Genomic DNA, 18,709 nt, shown 5'->3' with positions numbered 1-18,709 from the left:
ACGTTTAAAAGCAACAACCGTTGACCAGAGTGCTGTATGGAGACTGCCGGGCCAAGCCTGAAATGTCCAATCTGCCAGGACGTCTTCTCAGAACCAGCGATGCTCCCATGTGGACACACCTTCTGCCTCTCCTGCATCCGCACGGTGTGGAACACCGACCTGTCCGCTGAAGGCCCCTTCTTCTGCCCCGAGTGCCAGATCCTGCTTCCTTCAGACCTGACCCTGGAGGTGGAGCCCACTCTCCAGGCAAGTATGAAGGATCTCTCCATCACAGGGGCATCGCTCAGTCAGCCTGCCTCTGCTGGGGGCCCCTCCTCCCCTTCCTCCCCCTCCTCCCCTTCCTCCCCCTCCTCCCCTGTCACCTGTGACCACTGCATAGAGACAGCGTCCGTCGCCATCAGAACCTGCCTCACCTGTGACGCCTCCCTGTGCCGGGCCCATGCAACGCTCCACCAGCAGAGGGCAGTGCTGCGGCAGCACGTGCTGGTGGAGGTGACCAGAGACCCCCTCTCTCTGAAGTGCAGGGAGCACCAAGAGCAGCTCAAGCTGTTCTGTGTGGAGGAGCAGCTTCCTGTCTGCTCCCTCTGCTTGCTGGTGGGGCGGCACCAACACCACCAGGCCCTGCAGCTGCAGGACGCCAGCGCAGAGCTCAAGGTGAGGAGAGCACAGCCACACAAACGGAAAGCTCTTTATGACAGCAGGCGTTTCGTGACCTTGTGCTCCTCGTGGTGCTTCTCGTGGTGCTCCTCGTGGTGCTCCTCGTGGTGCTCCTCGTGGTGCTCCTCGTGGTGCTCCTCGTGGTGCTCTTCGTGGTGCTCTTCGTGGTGCTCCTCAAGGTGCTCCTCGTGGTGCTCCTCGTGGTGCTCCTGTGTCTCTCTCTGCAGAAGATGTTGGACACCACGATGACCCAGCTGCTGCAGAGAAGGATGTCAGCAGAGCAAGCCATTAAGGACCTGGAGGCCTTGTACACAGAGACAATGGTACTGTCAACACATAATGACGTATTTTTGACTCAACTCATGTTCTACCCTATCATACTGCCACTACTAAGTAGTTCAGTTATGTGTTCAGCTATTTTTATGGAAGGCAAAATCCATCTTCTATCATGAAAAAGCAATGTCATTTGGAGTTTCATTTTTCCAGAAGTCTACTGCAGCCTTCAGGAGCAGAATCTCTGACAAGTACAGCAGGATTCGAGGTCTGATTGAGGAAGACGAGAACCTGATGGTGAAGATGGTGGACTCAGAGGAGGTGTTCATCTCAGAATGGCTGGAGGCTCAGAGGCAGGTCTTGGAGGAACAGATCAAGGAGTCCGACAGTCTGAGAAGCACCAGCATGTCTCTGATCCAAGAAACAAATGACTTGATCTTCCTGCAGGTAAATATTCCAGATTCCAACAAAAGTGAGTATTGAGCATCATAAGGATGTCATGTATAATTATCTAAATGTTTTAATAATTTAGTGTGATGTCCTTTTTAGCGGATCACGGCACATGGGCTTGGGTGAGTCCACATGGTTTAGTTTCTCAGATGAGTGTACCGGACTCCAGACAGCATCTGACTGCAGATCAAACGTCCGTAGGCTTAACCTTCCCTCTGCACATCTCTGGGGGTAAAAGCGTCTGCTAAGTGAATGCTTATTTGACATGACTAAACTATAGCTGCCCTGTGTGCAGGAGAACTCTGGACCTGCCACCACTCAGGGAGGTGGAGAAGCAGATCTGCAGCCCCGAGAAGCTGAGGACCATCGAGCGCCTGGTGGATGCCCTGACCTTGGCCTTGTCTCAGCACTTCCCAAGGATGTGGTCATGTCAGTGCAGTTTATTTCTGCTAAGGACAGATCAATGTTTAAATTAAACCAAATGTAGATTAGTTTCTGTTTTTAGAATGTGTTTGGTATTAGCGCCTTTCATCTAAAGAGCAGTTTACTAAGTGCATCTTCACTGTGTACACACAGTAACATGTGTGTGTGTGGGTGTGTGTGTGTGTGCAGATCTTAGAGCGCTCACCCTGGACCCCAGCACTGCCCACCCCCAGCTGCTGGTGTCCCAGGACAGGCAGCAGGTCCGCTGGGGAACCCAACCCAGCGCTGGGGCCCCGGGCTGTGGACGCCAGGACGCCCAGTACAGCATCCTGGCCCGGGAGTCCTTCTCTACTGGCCGGCACTACTGGGAAGTGCTGGTCCAGGAGAAGCCCTTCTGGCTGATCGGTACAACCACCGGGGCGACTGGTTCCCAAGAGGGAGGCCCCACCAAGGGGCTCGCAGACCAGAAGAAGGCGTCCTGGTGCATCTACCATGGAGATGGGCAGTACCTGGCGTGCCACAATGCCCAGGAGACCCTGCTGTCTGTAGGGAGTAGGGTTGTCAAGCTGGGCATGATGGCTGACCTCCAGCAGGGGGCGCTGTCGTTCTATGATGCCGACACGCTGACATTGCTGCATCGGTTCTGCGTGCCCTGCCTGGAGCCCCTCTACCCCATGTTCAACCCTTGTATCAACATGAACGATCACAACAGACAGCCCCTCACGCTGTTTCGTCTCAGAGATGCTGATAGGTCGAGGAGCGTAGGGGGAGGAGCGGCAGGAACATCGCAGTCACCATCTTAGGACTGTCGCCTGATACGACACAATGGAGATCATTAACAACATGGATTGTGTGTATTGTCCAGAGATGGGAAGTAACCAAGTACAAATACTTTGTTACTGTACTTAAGTAGATTTTTCTGGTTTCAGAACTTTTCTACCATTTACTTTTCTGACATTCTACTCTCACTTCTTATATCTGTACTTTGTACTTGTTACATTTTCAAGCCAGACTTGTTACTTTAGTTTTAATCTGTATTTGGTGGCATGATCAATATTATTTGTTGTCGTTTTGCGCCTTTTTCATTTCCTGGCTATCATGCACAACAAACGTAACTTAGTCTATAAAGCTACCATGGAGCACTGTTTTGTTCTTATTGCACTGTTGTTACACAGTTTCTACACTGTTATTACACTGTTATGTTGTTATTACACTGTTATTATGTTGTTACACTGTTATCACACTTATTATGTTGTAATTACACTTTCTACACAGTTCTTACACTGTTATTATATGTGTATTATGTTGTTATTACACTGTTCTTACACTGTTGCAGAGATGGGACTCTTTGTAACTCTTTGAACTCTTCAATTAGTTGTTAAAAATGTTATGTGATGTACCCGGTGCTCAATACTGATTTACAAACAAATCTACAAATCTCAAACATCAGTATCCTGTAAATGAAGGATCTGGTTTCTGTTTATACACAAATTGGGTCTTATATGTCTGAGGACATTTCATTGTTGTGTATCTCTGCAGCTAATGATAACACAGTTGTGTAACACCGTCAGATGTTAGCATGAAGCTCGATTACATAACATGAATCCCAACTTCGTATTGGGCCCATCAGAACGTTCTGGTTAGCGCCACGCTGCTAGGATGCTTGCATGTTGGTCTTGATCCAGCTGAGATAGTGAGAGATGCGGGTGTACACCCCAGGCTTGTTCTGCTGGGCACAGCTGTCCCCCCAGCTCACCAAGCCGTAGATCACATGAGTACCGTTCCAATTACAGGTCAGAGGACCACCAGAGTCACCCTGCAGGACAAAACACGAACAAAACTCAGATCAGAGAGCTCAAGCAGGCAACAAAGAATGTGTAAGAAATAAATCAAAATGGGTTTTAGTTAAAACCCTAAACTTCAGCTTCACCCCCCCCCCTTCCCTCCAGCGCCCTCCTCCCCGCCCCCCATCCTCTTCAGCTGACCTGACATGAGTCTACTCCCCCCTGCAGGTAGCCGGCACAAAACATGCCCTGGTCCAGGACGCTGCCGTAAACGGCCTCCGAGGAGCAGCTTGTCTGGCTGATCAACAGCACATCTGCATCCAGCAAGTTACTGGAGCCGTAATCCGCTTCAAACAGAGGGAGGGGGAGAGGAGAGAGAAGATGGTGGAGAGATGACCAGGATGACGAGGAGCAAGAACCATAATGTTTATCTTTTGAAACTGTAACAGTGGGGATGACAGACGTGGCTTCACAAACACAGTGGTTCAGTAGCTTACAGTCCTCTGTGGAGCCCCACCCAGATATGCTGCATTCTGTCCCATCAGGCAGTGGAGCCAGAGGCAAGCAGGCCGCCTTAACCAGCTGGCTCTCGACAGCACAAACTCCATCTTTGGCTTTCAGCTTGAGCAAGGCTTAGGGTCAGAGTATAGACATCCCATGAGCCACAGCACCACAGAGCTGCTGCAGCTGGGCAGCTTGGTGTTCTTTCATCTTGTTTCGTTCATAAGGGTTACCGGTATATGAAGGTGGTCTCTCACCTATGTCGTTGTACACGGCTGACTTGGTCTCGCGGTAGTTCTCGTGCGGGATGGCTTCCTCCACTGAGACAGTCTGCTCCAGGGGCTCTGGGGTGTTCAGAGTCAGCCCCCCCGCCACCACCTGCATGGAGTTCTTCTTGTCTCTGCTCAAACACACGTAGCAACAAGCTCAGGACAGGCTGAGGAACGCAGCAACAAGCTCAGGACAGGCTGAGGAACGTAGCAACAAGCTCAGGACAGGAGGAACGTGTGCAGGGTGACTTCACGCCTGCACCTCCCAGAGCTTCTGTTCCCACTACACTAGACACGACTGGTTCTGCTCACATGCAGTGTCCGGCCGTCAGAGCCCAGCAGCTGTCGATGAGAACCGCTCCGCAGATGTGGCGGTAGGCCCGGGTGGATCCGGCCGGGCGGACCTGCAGGGACAGCTGCCAGGGCTGGGCCCCTGGGAGGGCCTTCAGACCCCCGTAGATGCGACTGATGGCACGCTTAGGCTGCGGCTTACCACAGCTGGAGAACTTCATCCCAGGGGGAGAGGAAGTGGAGGGGAGGGGCTTGGGGGAGGAAGTGGAGGGGAGGGGCTTGGGGGAGGAAGTGGAGGGGAGGGGCTTGGGGGAGGACGTGGAGGGGAGGGGCTTGGGGGAGGAAATGGAGGGGAGGGTCTTGGGGGAGGACGTGGAGGGGAGGGGCTTGGGAGAGGACGTGGAGGGGAGGGGCTTTTGAGAGGAAGTGGAGGGGAGGGGATTGGTGGAGGAAGTAGAGGGGAGGGGCTTGAGAGAGGAAGTAGAGGGGAGGGGCTTGGGACCTGGAAGCATGAGCAGACGGGATACCATTAGTGCTCTTTTAGATTGTGTTTAATGGTTTTAGGTGGTGTCTGTGGGGCTGGCGTAAGGCCGACCTGGAGGAGCAGCACACTTCTGGATGCTGCAGTGGCTCCACCTCAGCTTGCGGCCTCGTCTGACGAAGCACCACGGCATGGTATCCCCGTCTGGGTTCCTGAGACATGTAGACACACTGTCAAGCTGCGCCATGACAACTGACCACTGTGTGTGTGTGTGCGTGTGTGCATGTGCGTGTGTGTGTGCGTGTGTGCGTGTGTGTGCGTGTGTGTGTGTGTGCGTGTGTGTGTGCGTGTGTGTGTGTGTGTGCACCCCTGTTCCTGACCTGCAGAAGTTATGAGGACCCAGTCCTTCAGCATCCTCGTAGGAGCTGAAGGGGTTCGTTCCTCTGCTGAGGATGAAATGAGAGTTCCAGTAGAGACACTCATCCCCGTCATCTGTCTCACTCACCATCCCACGATATGACTCCCCATCATCCCTGTAGCAGTCGTCTGGGCCTGGGGGGACGGGCTGTCAGGCATAACCACTCAGGGGGAAGAAGGACAGCTTCAGGGCTGAAGGAGCTAACACTACGCTGTATTTACCGACATGACAGAAACGTCCGCTGAAGCCAGTGGGACAGGTGCAGTCGAAGTCAAGGTTGTCTTTGATACAAGTTCCTCCGTTCTTGCAAGGGCTTGGATTACATGTCGCAACTGTGGGACGTGCATGGTTACAGACAGAAACACTGCAGACCATCACAGAAACGCTCTCACTGCAGACCATCACAGAAACACTCTCACTGCAGACCATCACAGAAACACTCTCACTGCAGACCATCACAGAAACACTCACTGCAGACCATCACAGAAACACTCACTGCAGACCATCACAGAAACGCTCTCACTGCAGACCATCACAGAAACACTCACTGCAGACGTTGTGCATGAGCTCTCCTCCTGTGTCTCTACAGAGTGTCAGAGGAAGTCCTACCTGTCAGACACCTGGGCGGCTGGAAGGGCTCCTTGCACTTGCACTCGTAGAAAGGAGCAGTGGAGGTCAACACACACTCGCCGCGCCCACATGTACCCTTCTTGCAAACTTTGGGTGCTGTGAGAACATGCTAGTTAGGTTCATCTATTGGATGGATCTATTCTATAGAACCTTCCAAGGCAGATTCAATTCAATTGCTTTATTTATAATGTCGTTGCTGCTATTGTGTATATTCGACATGTTGCATCCATTTCTTATCATTCTGTGTACACGGTTACCAGAATGGTTGAATTTCATTTGGGATCAATAACGTGAATACAATTAAAAACAACTGAACAGCCTAGCAGCAGGGAAGAAGGTCATCATCTTGAAATAATTCATGAATACAAATCTACATGGGTTTCAAACCTTTCTCACACCTCCTGCCCTTGAAGGGCTTGGGGCAGTCACATTTGAAGCCTCTCTTGCCTCTCTCCTCACACACGCCGTTGTTGAGGCAGGGGTCAGGGCTGCACCGGCCTGGAGCAGGAAGGGGAGGAGCAACCGGAGAAAGAGGCAGTTAGCCTATAAGTTTGTAGTCTTTAGTTTGTAGTTTGACTATGCAATTGTGTAATACTGAAACCTGAGGCAAAATCTTAAAACGTGTAACCTTAAAATACAAACATTCTGGGACAGGGTTATTCAGATTCTTGAGGAGATTTTATGCTTCAAGATTCCAAGGGACCCACTGATTGTATACCTGATGACATCATTCAAAAGAAGGACATCTATCGATTTACAATCCTTGAAATTGAAATATTTTTTGAAAATAAATGTTTCACCATCAAGGTCTTGAAGCTTGAGAATCCAGTCAGTATTAGGTTCATCATCGTCATCGTTGGGGTCCTCTGCAGGCTTGAAAAAAGGGTCTAAAAAACGTCTGAGCCATTAAATAGTGCTATGTGAGATCTCTCTGTTTTGATGAAGACTTGATGCTCAATTAAACATGTCTAATGTGTAAGAACATGAGGAAATCTTTTTACCTTTGACTATATCTTTATGCAATTAAACATGTCTAATGTGTAAGAACATGAGTAAACATGTTTACCTTCGACTATATCTTTATGCAATTAAACATGTCTAATGTGTAAGAACATGAGTAAACATGTTTACCTTCCACTATGTCTTTGTGTCTCGACTGTTTCTTGTTCCGTTTCTCGGCCCCTCTGTCATGCTTTTTGTGGCCGTCTTCTTTTTTCAACTGACCAAATAAAAGATTTTATCTTGTGTGTACAGTGTGTAGCGACTTTAATACTGACTGTAGGCACTTCATTGAAAACAAAACAGCACATGAACACACCTTACAGATGATCAACTATGATGGTCGATCAACAGAAAATATATTTGGAATTACAATCATCTCTAACAGAGCTAAACAAAGAGCACAGGTGTGATATGCCGATGCATACTTGTGAGGATCAGTGACAGCACATACTTGAGCTGGAAGAATGAGCACCAGGAGGAAGAGAAACAGGAGGATCAGCTTGGCTCTCATGGCGGCAGTGAGACCGTGGGCTCTGGATCAGCAGCTGTCCTGCCTCTCCTGCTGTGTGGGCTGACTAAGCTTTGACCTTCGCCTGGAGGAACAGGGTGCCTTGGCATCCAGGACTCTCACCTGGTTTTATTGATTTCAACAGTCTGTCAGAGTTGCTGTTTGTTTTCACTGATCACAAATATTAGCTGTCATGATTACTAACTAGCTACCATACTACTTTACGTAACATATTTTATTAGCCTGGTACTCTATTAGCTTAGATTTCCCCTGAAGTTTTGGGTTCAGAGATCATATTTACAACAGGAGACAGATGTTTGTTTAAACACAGACTTTGGATCTACAACTACTGGGATGATTTCGATAGCTTTTTGTGGAATAATCTAAAAAGCACATTGACCATGTTTAAATACAAACTAGGCTGATAACCTTTAGGTGAACAAGATACTACTAATGCCACAGCCAAGTGGGAACACACAATTCATCAACCACATTTATACACCATGTCCTCTGTCTAGTATATACTGTGAGTCCTCTGTCTAGTATATACTGTGAGTCCTCTGTCTAGTATATACTGTGAGTCCTCTGTCTAGTATATACTGTGAGTCCTCTGTCTAGTATATACTCCTCTGTCTAGTATATACTGTGAGTCCTCTGTCTAGTATATACTGTGAGTCCTCTGTCTAGTATATACTCCTCTGTCTAGTATATACTCTGTCTAGTATATACTGTGAGTCCTCTGTCTAGTATATACTCCTCTGTCTAGTATATACTCTGTCTAGTATATACTGTGAGTCCTCTGTCTAGTATATACTCCTCTGTCTAGTATATACTCTGTCTAGTATATACTGTTTGTCCTCTGTCTAGTATGTACTGTTTGTCCTCTGTCTAGTATATACTCTGTCTAGTATATACTGTTTGTCCTCTGTCTAGTATATACTGTTTGTCCTCTGTCTAGTATGTACTGTTTGTCCTCTGTCTAGTATATACTGAACACGTCAGTCCCCAGGCTCAAGCCCAGTCTCCATAGCAACGTCACAGTGCACTAGCTGGCGGGGTTGCATTACAGATCACGAGGGGTTTGGCGTTGGTGCTGTTGTGGTCATGCCCCGGGCACATGGCCAGGTGGAGGCTGTCTGTGAAGGTGCCTGCACAGAAGGAGAACAGGGGCATCATGTTGTCTCCCCCGAGGAAGGCCACCAGCCCTGTGGAGAAACTGCACAGCACCCCAATGTGACTGAAGCGCTTGGTGATGGGCAGGGGGTAGGGCACTCCAGCGTGCCAGGCTGTGTACTCCCCATCAAAGAACTCCACACACCAGGACTCACGCCCTCGGCCCAGCCAGCAGGACTCGGCCCGGCCCTTACGAGGGATGGAGAGATAAGTGAGCCCCAGCTCCCAGTACGTCTTGCCGGTCACCTCCACCTCCCAGTAGTGGCACCCTGAAGCAAAGCCCTGCAGGCTGATCACGTTCAGGGTGGTGTCGAAGCGTCCGGGGTGATCGGGCAGCTCCTGCCAGGTGTCGGTGTAGGTGACACTGTCTCCCTGAGCAGAGACCACCAGCTTGGGGTGGGCTGTGTCTGGGTCCAGGGACACCTCGCTGCGGTCTGGGGACAGAAACACACCTCACCACCAGAAACCCTCTGGAGCCACTGGAGTGGGACCACATGTTACTACAGCTGGTAAACACAGAGCATTCCTTGATTCTGAGCACCAAAATACTGTTAAAACGACTTCTAAAGCATGATCTCCTGCTGCACTATATTTATGCTCTATTCATATGTCTCTTTGGATAAAGACGTCTGCTGTGTGGATGTGGCATGGGAACACTACACAGTGTGTAGCGTGTGGCGTGGGGACTCACAGCCCCTGATGAGTCTCTTGCTGATGGGGGTCTGTGAGCGCAGCAGCAGCAGCAGGTTGTTGGTCAGGCTGAGGATCTGCTCTGCTCGGGCCTCATCCAGACGGATGCTGCCTGGGTCACACCCTCTAAGCACCTCCTTCACCCTGCAGACAGAGCAGAGCTGAAGGCCAGGAGGACCTCATCCCACATCCACTGGGATATTACAAGAAATGTCCTGTTGCAGGCAATGCAGCTTTACAACATTATGAAGATATACACTACCATACAAGTTGGTTGTGAGTGAAAACATCAGCTAGTTTGTTGTTTGTTTGTGACTGGAAGGAAGACTCGTACCTCGCAGGGATGTGTATGTCCTTGGGAGCAGGAACAGATGTGAGAGGTTGAAACGAGAGACACAAAACAAAGACAGCACATGAGCACAGCAGAGGGTGTTACAACACCTCTAGTCACAGCAGTATGTGTCACAGCTGTATTCAGAAGGGCCTCGTCACCATAGAGTCTGTCTGGCCCTCTCCTCCTCCCTCCTCCTCTCTCCTCTCCTCTTCTCCTCCCTCCTCTGTCCTGGCCAGCTCAGAGGATATCCTGCTCAGGTCCACTTCTATCTCCTGGATGAGAGCACAGCTGGTCTCCTCCAGGTCATCCAGGGCCAGGACGGCAGCCCGCTCCTCCATCTCCATCTGGGTCAGGGTCACCCTCTGGTCCTCCTCCAGAACCTTCTGGATCTCCTCGTACTGCCTCCGGATGCTGGCCCTCATGTCAGATGACTTCTTCTGGTTGTGACAGAAAAGGAACTCTGGACTGATCTAAGATCTTGTGTTGTAGCTTTGTCCACTGAACCATGTAGTGATGTGCTCTTACTGTCACCTGCTTCTTAAACATACAGCAGGGTCCAACAGTCTGAGACCACTAGTCAAGATATTTTAATTTTGCGTTTTTGACTGTAATAAAAAAATCAGTACAAATGATAACAAAAATGATAATATCATCTTGACATTTGAGTGGAAAATGTCTGCCTTGGAATGGAATCCTTGAAAAGGTACATGAGTATCAGAATATCTTTGTATTTGGTCCCTTTTTGTGTCGCTGACGACACAAGGAGAGTGTGAAGCCCTCTGTGACATTGCTTGTAAAAAGGGCTACACAAACAAAATATGATTGATGATTTGATAATATTTCAAAGAGATTCTAGTGATGTCACAGAATGCTTGACTTTCTCAGTCTTCAATTCCCCCAATAAATTGACTTGACTCAGACTTCTGGACCCTATTGTATACATTATAGTATTGACAATTAACTGGAACAAATGAAATGAAGAATTACCATTTTTGCACACACGCTACATACAAACTTTTCAATCAAGGCAAACTGTGTACTGTCTGCATGTGTCCGGATGTCTGTACAGACAGATCTGTGTCTCACAGTTCCTGTCTCCACTTACTGTTATTTCACCTTGCCTTGCTGTCAGTTTCTTCAGTCTGAAGTGGACCGCCTCTCTCTGCCTCTTCAAGCTCTCCTGCTGCCTCCACAGATTCTCCTGTGAAGCAGCATTCCAAACGCATTCAGCATGGAGGCAGAAACAGAGGCAGCTTCCTCAGTGGAGGCAGAGTAGCTGAGCCACACATCTGGTTGTGGGTCTCCATGTCTGCAGATGATCACATCAACACTAAACACTCTCCTCGCTTCATGAACCCTCTGCCAGGGGAAGTGACAGTAAAAGACAAACTCTCACTTGATGTCAGAGCGTCTTAAATCAGTGAACACCAGCGGCCACACAGCCGGGCCTCAGATCGCAGACCATCAATTTAGAGCCGTGCTGTGATTTAAGACTTGGCACCTGGCTGGGTAAACAAGCCCATGTTCCTACAGCGACATGAGGTCACCTACCAGAGCCTTAGGGGGGCTGGCCTGTGCCAGGCTACCCTGGACAGTATTCACCCTGACCCCTCTGTCATAACTCACCCACAAGGCTCCTAAATGACCACAACCTTGTTCCCTGAGGTGACAGACATCTGTCTTTCATGTTCCTGTGTCTGTTCTCAATGAGTCTGAGTGACGTCTAGGATACTGGGCACCAGTGCAGGAAGAGGACCTGCAGGATTTATGGGTAATCTGAAGAGATAGAGGACAAACACACCTGATGGGCTGATGGAATGAGCCTAGCAGGAGAAAGCGCTACATGCTAAAAGAATATTCCAGCAGACCAGTTCAAGTGTAATATGCTGTCAGTCTGTGAGTCTGCCTCTGTAATATACTGTCAGTCTGTGAGTCTGCCTCTGTAATATACTGTCAGTCTGTGAGTCTGCCTTTGTAATATACTGTCAGTCTGTGAGTCTGCCTCTGTAATATACTGTCAGTCTGTGAGTCTGCCTCTGTAATATACTGTCAGTCTGTGAGTCTGCCTCTGTAATATACTGTCAGTCTGTGAGTCTGCCTCTGTAATATACTGTCAGTCTGTCAGTCTGCCTCTGTAATATACTGTCAGTCTGTGAGTCTGCCTCTGTAATATACTGTCAGTCAGTGCGTCTGCCTCTGGCTCTCTTCAAATACATTCAAATCACAGAGTTAACGGAATCTGCCACAATGTTTTTATTAAAGTGTATGTGGAATATTCCTCAATGAATGAACTCCCCTGTAACAAGATTTAGATATACGCTGTAGATGCCACCATGTCATACAGTACAAAGTGTGTGTGAGTGTGTGTGAGTGTGTGTGCGACAGAGAAAGAGAGAAACTTTAAGATGAAGATGCTCGTTTAAAAAGCAACAACTTTTAAGCAACAACAATTGTCATTCATGTCGGCACCAATGATGTTAGGCTGAGGCAGTCAGAGGTCACGAAGGTTAATATTGCTCGGGCATGTGACCTTGCTCAAAAGATGAGTCGGCATCGAGTAATAGTCTCTGGCCCACTACCTGCTAGGGGGACTGACGAGATCTACAGCAGGCTTGTCTCTCTCAACCGCTGGTTGGCTCGCTTTTGCTCAGAACAGGGTTTAGGATTTGTAGATAATTGGTCTCGTTTCTGGGCCAAACCTGGCTTGTTGAAAAGTGACGGGCTCCATCCTAGCTGGAGAGGTGCTTTTCTTTTGTCTAGGAATATTGAAGCTATTCTAAAGCAGACCTGACACTCACTAGAACAAGCCGGGCTACAGTCTCTTAGAGAGTCTGATAGGTATGTTGATAGGCATGCTGTGAGCTGTTGGGGCCCCGATAGCTCAGCTTGTAGTGTAGCCAGGGTGGTTGCTGATGTTGTTTTTCCCATTGAGACGGTGTCGGCCCCCCGCCCTTTTTCCAAATTCCGGCCCTCAATTATTAGGAATTATACCAATTTAATATATATTCAGCCTTGCTCACCCGTTGCTCTTCCAACTCAGTTTCCTGATAACAGTGCCACCTTTTCAGAAGTATTATCTACGTCTAAAGCTGCCAAAAACCCATACTGGAATGTTGGGCTCCTAAACATCAGATCTCTATCCACAAAGGCCGTTTTGATTAATGATCTGATGTCTGACTGCAGCCTGGACCTGATTGGTCTCACCGAAACCTGGCTAAAACCTGATGAATATTTCCCCCTGAATGAAGCTTCGCCTCCTGATTTTGCGTATTCACACATCCCTCGTGTTTCAAAGAAAGGTGGTGGTGTTGCTATGTTATATAAAGCTAGCTTCAACCTCAGCCTAAAATCTGTCAATACCTTTAAATCATTTGAGATAATTTGTATGAAACCACCAACTACTTTAAAAAGGACTAATTCTACTACTGTTGCCCCCCCTCCTTCGTTTTGTATAGTTACTCTATACCGGCCCCCTGGCCCATACTCCCTCTTCCTTGAGGAATTTGCTGATTTTAGTGCTGATCTTGTGACATACACTGACAATATCTTAATTATGGGTGATTTTAACATTCATGTCGATGACCCAAAAGATCCTCTAAGTAAGGCCTTTACTGCTCTTATGGATTCCACAGGTCTCACTCAGGTGGTTTCTAAACCTACCCATCTTCACTCGCATACATTGGATTTAGTTCTCACGCGGGGAATCAAGATTAGTGATGTCATTGTTCATACCCACAATCCTATATTATCAGACCACTGCCTGGTAACCTTTAAAATGGATCTCTGCCAGAGCCTTGGAGGCACCCAGAATATTTCTATTAGCCGCTGCTTAACCCCAAATACAGCTCTGGAACTGGCTAGTATTCTACCCGCTGCACTAGAAGCACTTGATGTCCCGAATAAATCATTAAATGCTAAAACAAGGGATCTGAATTTGGTTCTTCAGCAATCCCTAGATTCTGTTGCTCCACTCAAACCAAGGAAAAGAATAGACAAGAAACTGGCTCCATGGTATTCAGAGGAAACCCGCACTCTCAAGAGGTCCACTAGAAAATTAGAGCGTAAGTGGCGTACCACTAAATTGGAGGTTTTCCGCCTGGCCTGGAAGGACAGCCAAATAGAGTACAAGCAAGTCCTCATCAGGTCCAGATCAGAATATTTCTCTAAGTTGATTAGTAAGAACAAACACAACACTAAGTTCCTATTTGATACTGTTGCAAAACTCACTAAGAAAAGTACACTCTGTGTTAGTTCAGATCTCTCTCCCAATGATTTCTTAGATTTCTTTGACCAAAAAATCTATGCAATAAGGGACAAACTACAGACTAGTCCTGGAGGAGTGGCCATCAACACTGATTTTCCCTCTGTACCCAGCATTCTGCATGTTGAGACTCTCACTCACTTTAACCCTATTTCTATGGAAGCATTCATCAAGCTGATAGATTCCTCGAAACCCACTAGCTGCCTTCTCGATCCCCTCCCTGCCAAACTTTGTAGGGAACTTCTCCATATTATTGGACCGCCCATGCTTAGTATTATTAATGAATCTCTTGTAACTGGACAAGTCCCTGACGATTTCAAACAAGCTATTATCAAGCCCCTTCTTAAAAAACCAAACCTGGATCCAGGTTGTCTTAGCAATTACAGGCCCATTTCAAATTTGCCATCTCTCTCCAAAATTTTGGAAAAAGCTGTGGCAAAACAGCTCACTGAGCACCTCTCCTCAAATCAGCTCTATGAACCTCTCCAGTCTGGATTTCGTCTTCACCACAGCACTGAAACTGCATTAGCCAAGGTAGTCAATGATCTATTATTAGCCTCTGACGCGGGCTTTAGCTCTGTCCTTGTTCTTCTAGACCTAAGTGCAGCTTTTGACACTGTAGATCATGAGATTCTCCTGGAACGTATGGAGAACTATGTTGGGATTTCTGGTACTTCACTTCAGTGGTTCAGATCGTATCTATCTGATAGATCACAATATGTCCACTATGATGGTTGCTCATCCAGGAGCTCCATTGTAAAATACGGAGTACCACAGGGTTCAGTTTTAGGCCCTCTGTTATTTTCACTCTATATGTTGCCTTTAGGAAACATAATTAGAAGTTTTGGGGTAGATTTTCACTGCTATGCAGATGATACTCAGCTATACATGTCTATAAAGCCGGGAGAATTTCCACATGCTATGGAAACCTGTGTTTCCGGGTTGAAAACTTGGATGACTGCAAATTTCCTTCTTCTTAATTCGGATAAAACCGAGGTTCAAATTTTTGGTCTGAAAAAACACCGAAATAATTTATCCCATCTAACCTTAGACTTAGACGGCGTCAAAGTATCTCAAAGCCAGCTGGTAAAAAATCTGGGAGTCACAATGGACCCAGACCTTTCATTTGAGTACCATATTAAGCAAATCACCAGAACAGCATTTTTCCATCTACGTAATATTGCCAAAATACGAAAATTCCTCTCAAAGGATGATGCTGGAAAACTAATACATGCTTTTGTTACGTCCCGATTGGACTACTGCAATGTGTTGTTCTCTGGCCTCCCAATTACCTACCTAAAAAACTTACAGCGGGTGCAAAATGCTGCTGCTAGACTATTGACTAAAACTAGAAAGTTTGATCATATAACATCGACTCTTATCTCTTTACACTGGCTCCCTATCCAAGCCAGAGCTGATTTCAAAGTTCTACTACTAACTTACAAATCTCTGCATGGATTGGCACCACTGTACCTCTCCGGTCTCCTTGCACCCTATTGCCCCGCAAGGTCTCTAAGATCTCAAAATGCCGGCTATCTGGTAATACCCAAAGTTAAGAAAAAAACTGCTGGAGGTAGGGCGTTCTCATATAGAGCACCTCTTCTTTGGAACAAATTACCCATCTCAATTAAGGAAGCTGATACTGTCTCGACATTTAAAACTAGATTAAAAACGTTCTTGTTTAGTCAATTCTATGATTGTTAAAGGTAAGTATGTGTGTACTTTCTATGTAAACCTGGGATGTGTGCTTGCCTATGTGTGTATCACATGTAACTTTTAAATTTTAATTATAGCTTATGTTCACATTGCCCAGCTAGATGTTACAAATAAAGTAAACCTGTTACTGTATATTGTTAGTATTATTATTATTATAGTTCCGTTGCTGTATATTGTTACTGTTATAGTTTTTATTACTAGTTGGAGACAACGGGGGACTGGCTGTTTTCATCCTTATTCGTATAAGTATAACCTACTTTAGAGTTCTTTCCCCTGGAACAGATTTCATGTTCCAACTGAGGGGGGCTGTCGTTGTTTTGGTGTGTGGGGCTGCATCAAAAACCCTTTTTGCTCTGTTAAATTGCTGCACTAGTCCACACTTGACCGGTGGGGATCTCATTCTATTTTGACTGTAACTGTTAGCTGCTCCTGGCATTCTCTAATCCCTGCTCTCCTCTCTGTCCCCCCCCCCACACATTCCCTGTGGTGTGGGGGGTTTGAGCTGTCAGGACCTGCTTGGTCGTCGGTCTGCCAACGCTGAACCAGGTCGTCACCCGGAATCCAGTCTCCTTGACGGCCAACAGCGAGTTTCCCGGTCCCATCCAACGTCTATAAAGCCGAACAATGGATTTTGGTGTTTCAAAACCCATTGACACTGTATGACTATGTTTAGCTTGTGTTCTGCTCCTCTCTCTTACCAACCGTCTCTGGAGGAGGGGATCCCTCTCTGAATTGCTCCTCCCAAGGTTTCTTCCATTTTTTCTCCCGGTGGGAGTTTTTCTGGGAGTTTTTCCTTGTCTTCCTTGAGGGTTTAGGTTGGTTGAGGGGCAGTTCTATGGGCGCATGTGAAGCCCTCTGTGACATGCTTGCGTGTAAAAAGGGCTATACAAATAAATTTGATTTGATTTGATTTGAACAACAAGGCTCCCATTGGTCTGTGCCTCTTTATTGGCTTGTCCTGATCTTAACTGAGTCTCGTTGGTCCCATTACAGAAGGAAAGTCCTCAGAACAGCACCCTCCCTGCCATCCCCCCTGCCATCCCGACCACCCTGGTTATTCTCGCAGAAGACACACACACGCAGGGGGGAAGGATGTCTGGTTCAGCTCAGGGTGTCTAAACGACGGGATTTCAAGCTTTATTGGCTCAGAATTCAATACAACAAATGGCAGTGTGGGTTTCAGTTATAAAACAGATTCAAATACAGTTTAGCTCTTACATTGAATATGGGTCTGCTCATGTGGTGGTTGCTGAATATATCTGCTCATGTGGTGGTTGCTGAATATATCTGCTCATGTGGTGGTTGCTGAATACTTAAAAATTAATCGGAGAAGAAGTGGCTATTCCAAATCAACTGAGAGAAAAGTAATCTTATCTGGCCTGGGAGCCTGCGAGAAGCAGGGTAATTGGTGTTTATGTTTGGAGTGACTAGCACATGTCCTGGGTATACAGTACTGATGACTGGAACAAGCTTGGAACAACCAAATCTCCACAGTGCAGAGCCACAGGAAACAGTGGGACTGGGTATTCACGTTAGCTAGCACAAGCCTCACAATCAGCCACTGTTTGTTTCATGAAGACCCATTGAATCTATCCATTTGATATCAACATTGGATTAAAATGTTTGTGGTGATGTGAGGGCTACGCTGCCACCCTCACGCACCAGTCTGGCTTGAGATCTGGGTGTTTTCCTTCTCCTATGGTGTCGTGAGGTTTAGCTAACATCGTTCAGCTAACACAGTTCCACAGGAATCAACAGCAACACATGAGGAGATAAGCAGGACAGAAAGGAAAGCAGTTCCACTCGATGCAAAGCAAGAAACAAAACAAACAAGCGCAGTCAAAAGCAACATGACCAGACTGATTAGTCTTTCTCATTCTTTCTCATTCTTTGTCATTTTTGAACATGGAAGAAGTTGTTTTTATTCTCATTCCCTGCGACCTTGTGAGCAAGTCTGTTCAATCACACACACTCAGTTCCCAGTCTCTGGAAGCTTCAGAGAAAAATAAATCATTCTTTCTTGTAAATGTCATAAAATAGTAGGAGATGAAGAAAAAGAATGTCTACATCTATATTCCAGTTTGTACTGCACAGTGTGATTGAATGTACAGTATACATGCAGCCCTGACTGTTAAAAGAGCTTGGCCTTCTTTTTCATGTCGTTGCGTTTCCAAAGAGGAAGCCTGTCAAACTCCTGGATCTCCATTCCAAAGATGTCAAAGAACGTTTCAGGCGCTAAGTGGCGCTAGAGTGAGAAGAGAGGTTCAGAAGAAAAGGAAGGGAGGGGGGGGTGGGGGATGGGGGGGTGGGTGAGTGGTTAGCATTGAAGCTCCTGTTTTCCTTGAAACATTCTCAATAAGCCATGGATACTGTGATTGTATTGCTGGTATTGTGTAACATTCATCACATGTACACTAAAATAAACAATGTCCAGTATCGATAGCAAGAAATTATACCTCAAGTCTGGTTCTGTCCACCTCTCTGGGAAGCTTAGCTCGCCCTCTACTGGTGATCATGAGCATTTCATATGGATAGACCTTCAGAAGGAGACACCCATCAGTAGGGGATATCAATGCACAGCTTCTAGTCACTCTTATCTGTTTAGTCAGACAAACGTCTTTGTGACTTGAACATTTGTGAGGGAAAATACTGAGTTAGATAACAGGTGTATGTCCAGGCAGAGTCTGGGAGTGGGGGCTGTGTGGTTAGGGTTAGGGGGCAGGTGGAATATGTTCACAGCTGAACAGAAGAAGTGTGTGTTGTCCTGAGGTATCATAGTGCTCAGGTTTGTGTTGATGTATCCATAGCAACAAGAGAACAAATGTGAGGGAAATACAGTCGCCCGGTG

At 47.1% G+C, this 18,709-nt stretch overlaps 4 protein-coding genes across 8 annotated transcripts in view; 1 reads left to right on the top strand and 3 right to left on the bottom strand.

Moving 5' to 3' along the window:
* Positions 1–99: 99 nt before the first annotated feature.
* On the top strand, positions 100–2,607 carry LOC124473792 (E3 ubiquitin-protein ligase TRIM11-like). Its single transcript, XM_047029468.1, has 7 exons — positions 100–250; positions 380–654; positions 885–980; positions 1,144–1,377; positions 1,480–1,502; positions 1,676–1,809; positions 1,993–2,607. The coding sequence occupies exons 1-7, from the start codon at positions 100–102 to the stop codon at positions 2,604–2,606; spliced, it is 1,527 nt and encodes a 508-aa protein (XP_046885424.1). The 3' UTR covers position 2,607.
* Positions 2,608–3,255: 648 nt separating this feature from the next.
* On the bottom strand, positions 3,256–7,742 carry LOC124474293 (hyaluronan-binding protein 2-like). The gene is made up of 13 exons (XM_047030277.1): positions 7,631–7,742; positions 7,309–7,396; positions 6,978–7,064; positions 6,565–6,675; positions 6,157–6,273; positions 5,769–5,879; positions 5,510–5,681; positions 5,257–5,341; positions 4,670–5,115; positions 4,346–4,488; positions 4,085–4,219; positions 3,789–3,934; positions 3,256–3,619 (listed from the first exon to the last, which is right to left on the bottom strand). Exons 1-13 carry the CDS (start codon positions 7,688–7,690, stop codon positions 3,458–3,460), a joined length of 1,863 nt encoding a protein of 620 aa, XP_046886233.1. The 5' UTR covers positions 7,691–7,742; the 3' UTR covers positions 3,256–3,457.
* Positions 7,743–7,839: 97 nt separating this feature from the next.
* LOC124473791 (E3 ubiquitin-protein ligase TRIM39-like) lies at positions 7,840–11,423 on the bottom strand. The gene is made up of 5 exons (XM_047029466.1): positions 11,416–11,423; positions 10,990–11,137; positions 10,076–10,321; positions 9,552–9,696; positions 7,840–9,294 (listed from the first exon to the last, which is right to left on the bottom strand). The coding sequence occupies exons 1-5, from the start codon at positions 11,421–11,423 to the stop codon at positions 8,723–8,725; spliced, it is 1,119 nt and encodes a 372-aa protein (XP_046885422.1). The 3' UTR covers positions 7,840–8,722.
* A 5,544-nt stretch (positions 11,424–16,967) lies between these two features.
* LOC124473955 (actin-binding LIM protein 1-like) overlaps positions 16,968–18,709 on the bottom strand; it is a 33,489-nt gene continuing 31,747 nt past the window's right edge. For all 5 annotated transcript variants that reach the window (XM_047029729.1, XM_047029731.1, XM_047029732.1 and 2 more), the window contains 2 exons: positions 18,318–18,398; positions 16,968–18,106 (listed from right to left, as the gene is read on the bottom strand). In XM_047029729.1, coding sequence (XP_046885685.1) covers positions 17,993–18,106; positions 18,318–18,398 — 195 coding nt within the window. In that variant the 3' untranslated portion in view covers positions 16,968–17,992. The remainder of the gene's footprint in view (positions 18,107–18,317; positions 18,399–18,709) is intronic.

This window comes from Hypomesus transpacificus, chromosome 11 (assembly GCF_021917145.1).
Source record: "Hypomesus transpacificus isolate Combined female chromosome 11, fHypTra1, whole genome shotgun sequence".
In the NCBI taxonomy this organism is placed as follows: Eukaryota; Metazoa; Chordata; class Actinopteri; order Osmeriformes; family Osmeridae; genus Hypomesus; species Hypomesus transpacificus.
The sequence above is the reverse complement of the archived record's forward strand: the minus strand, read 5'-3'. Positions and strand labels throughout refer to the sequence as shown.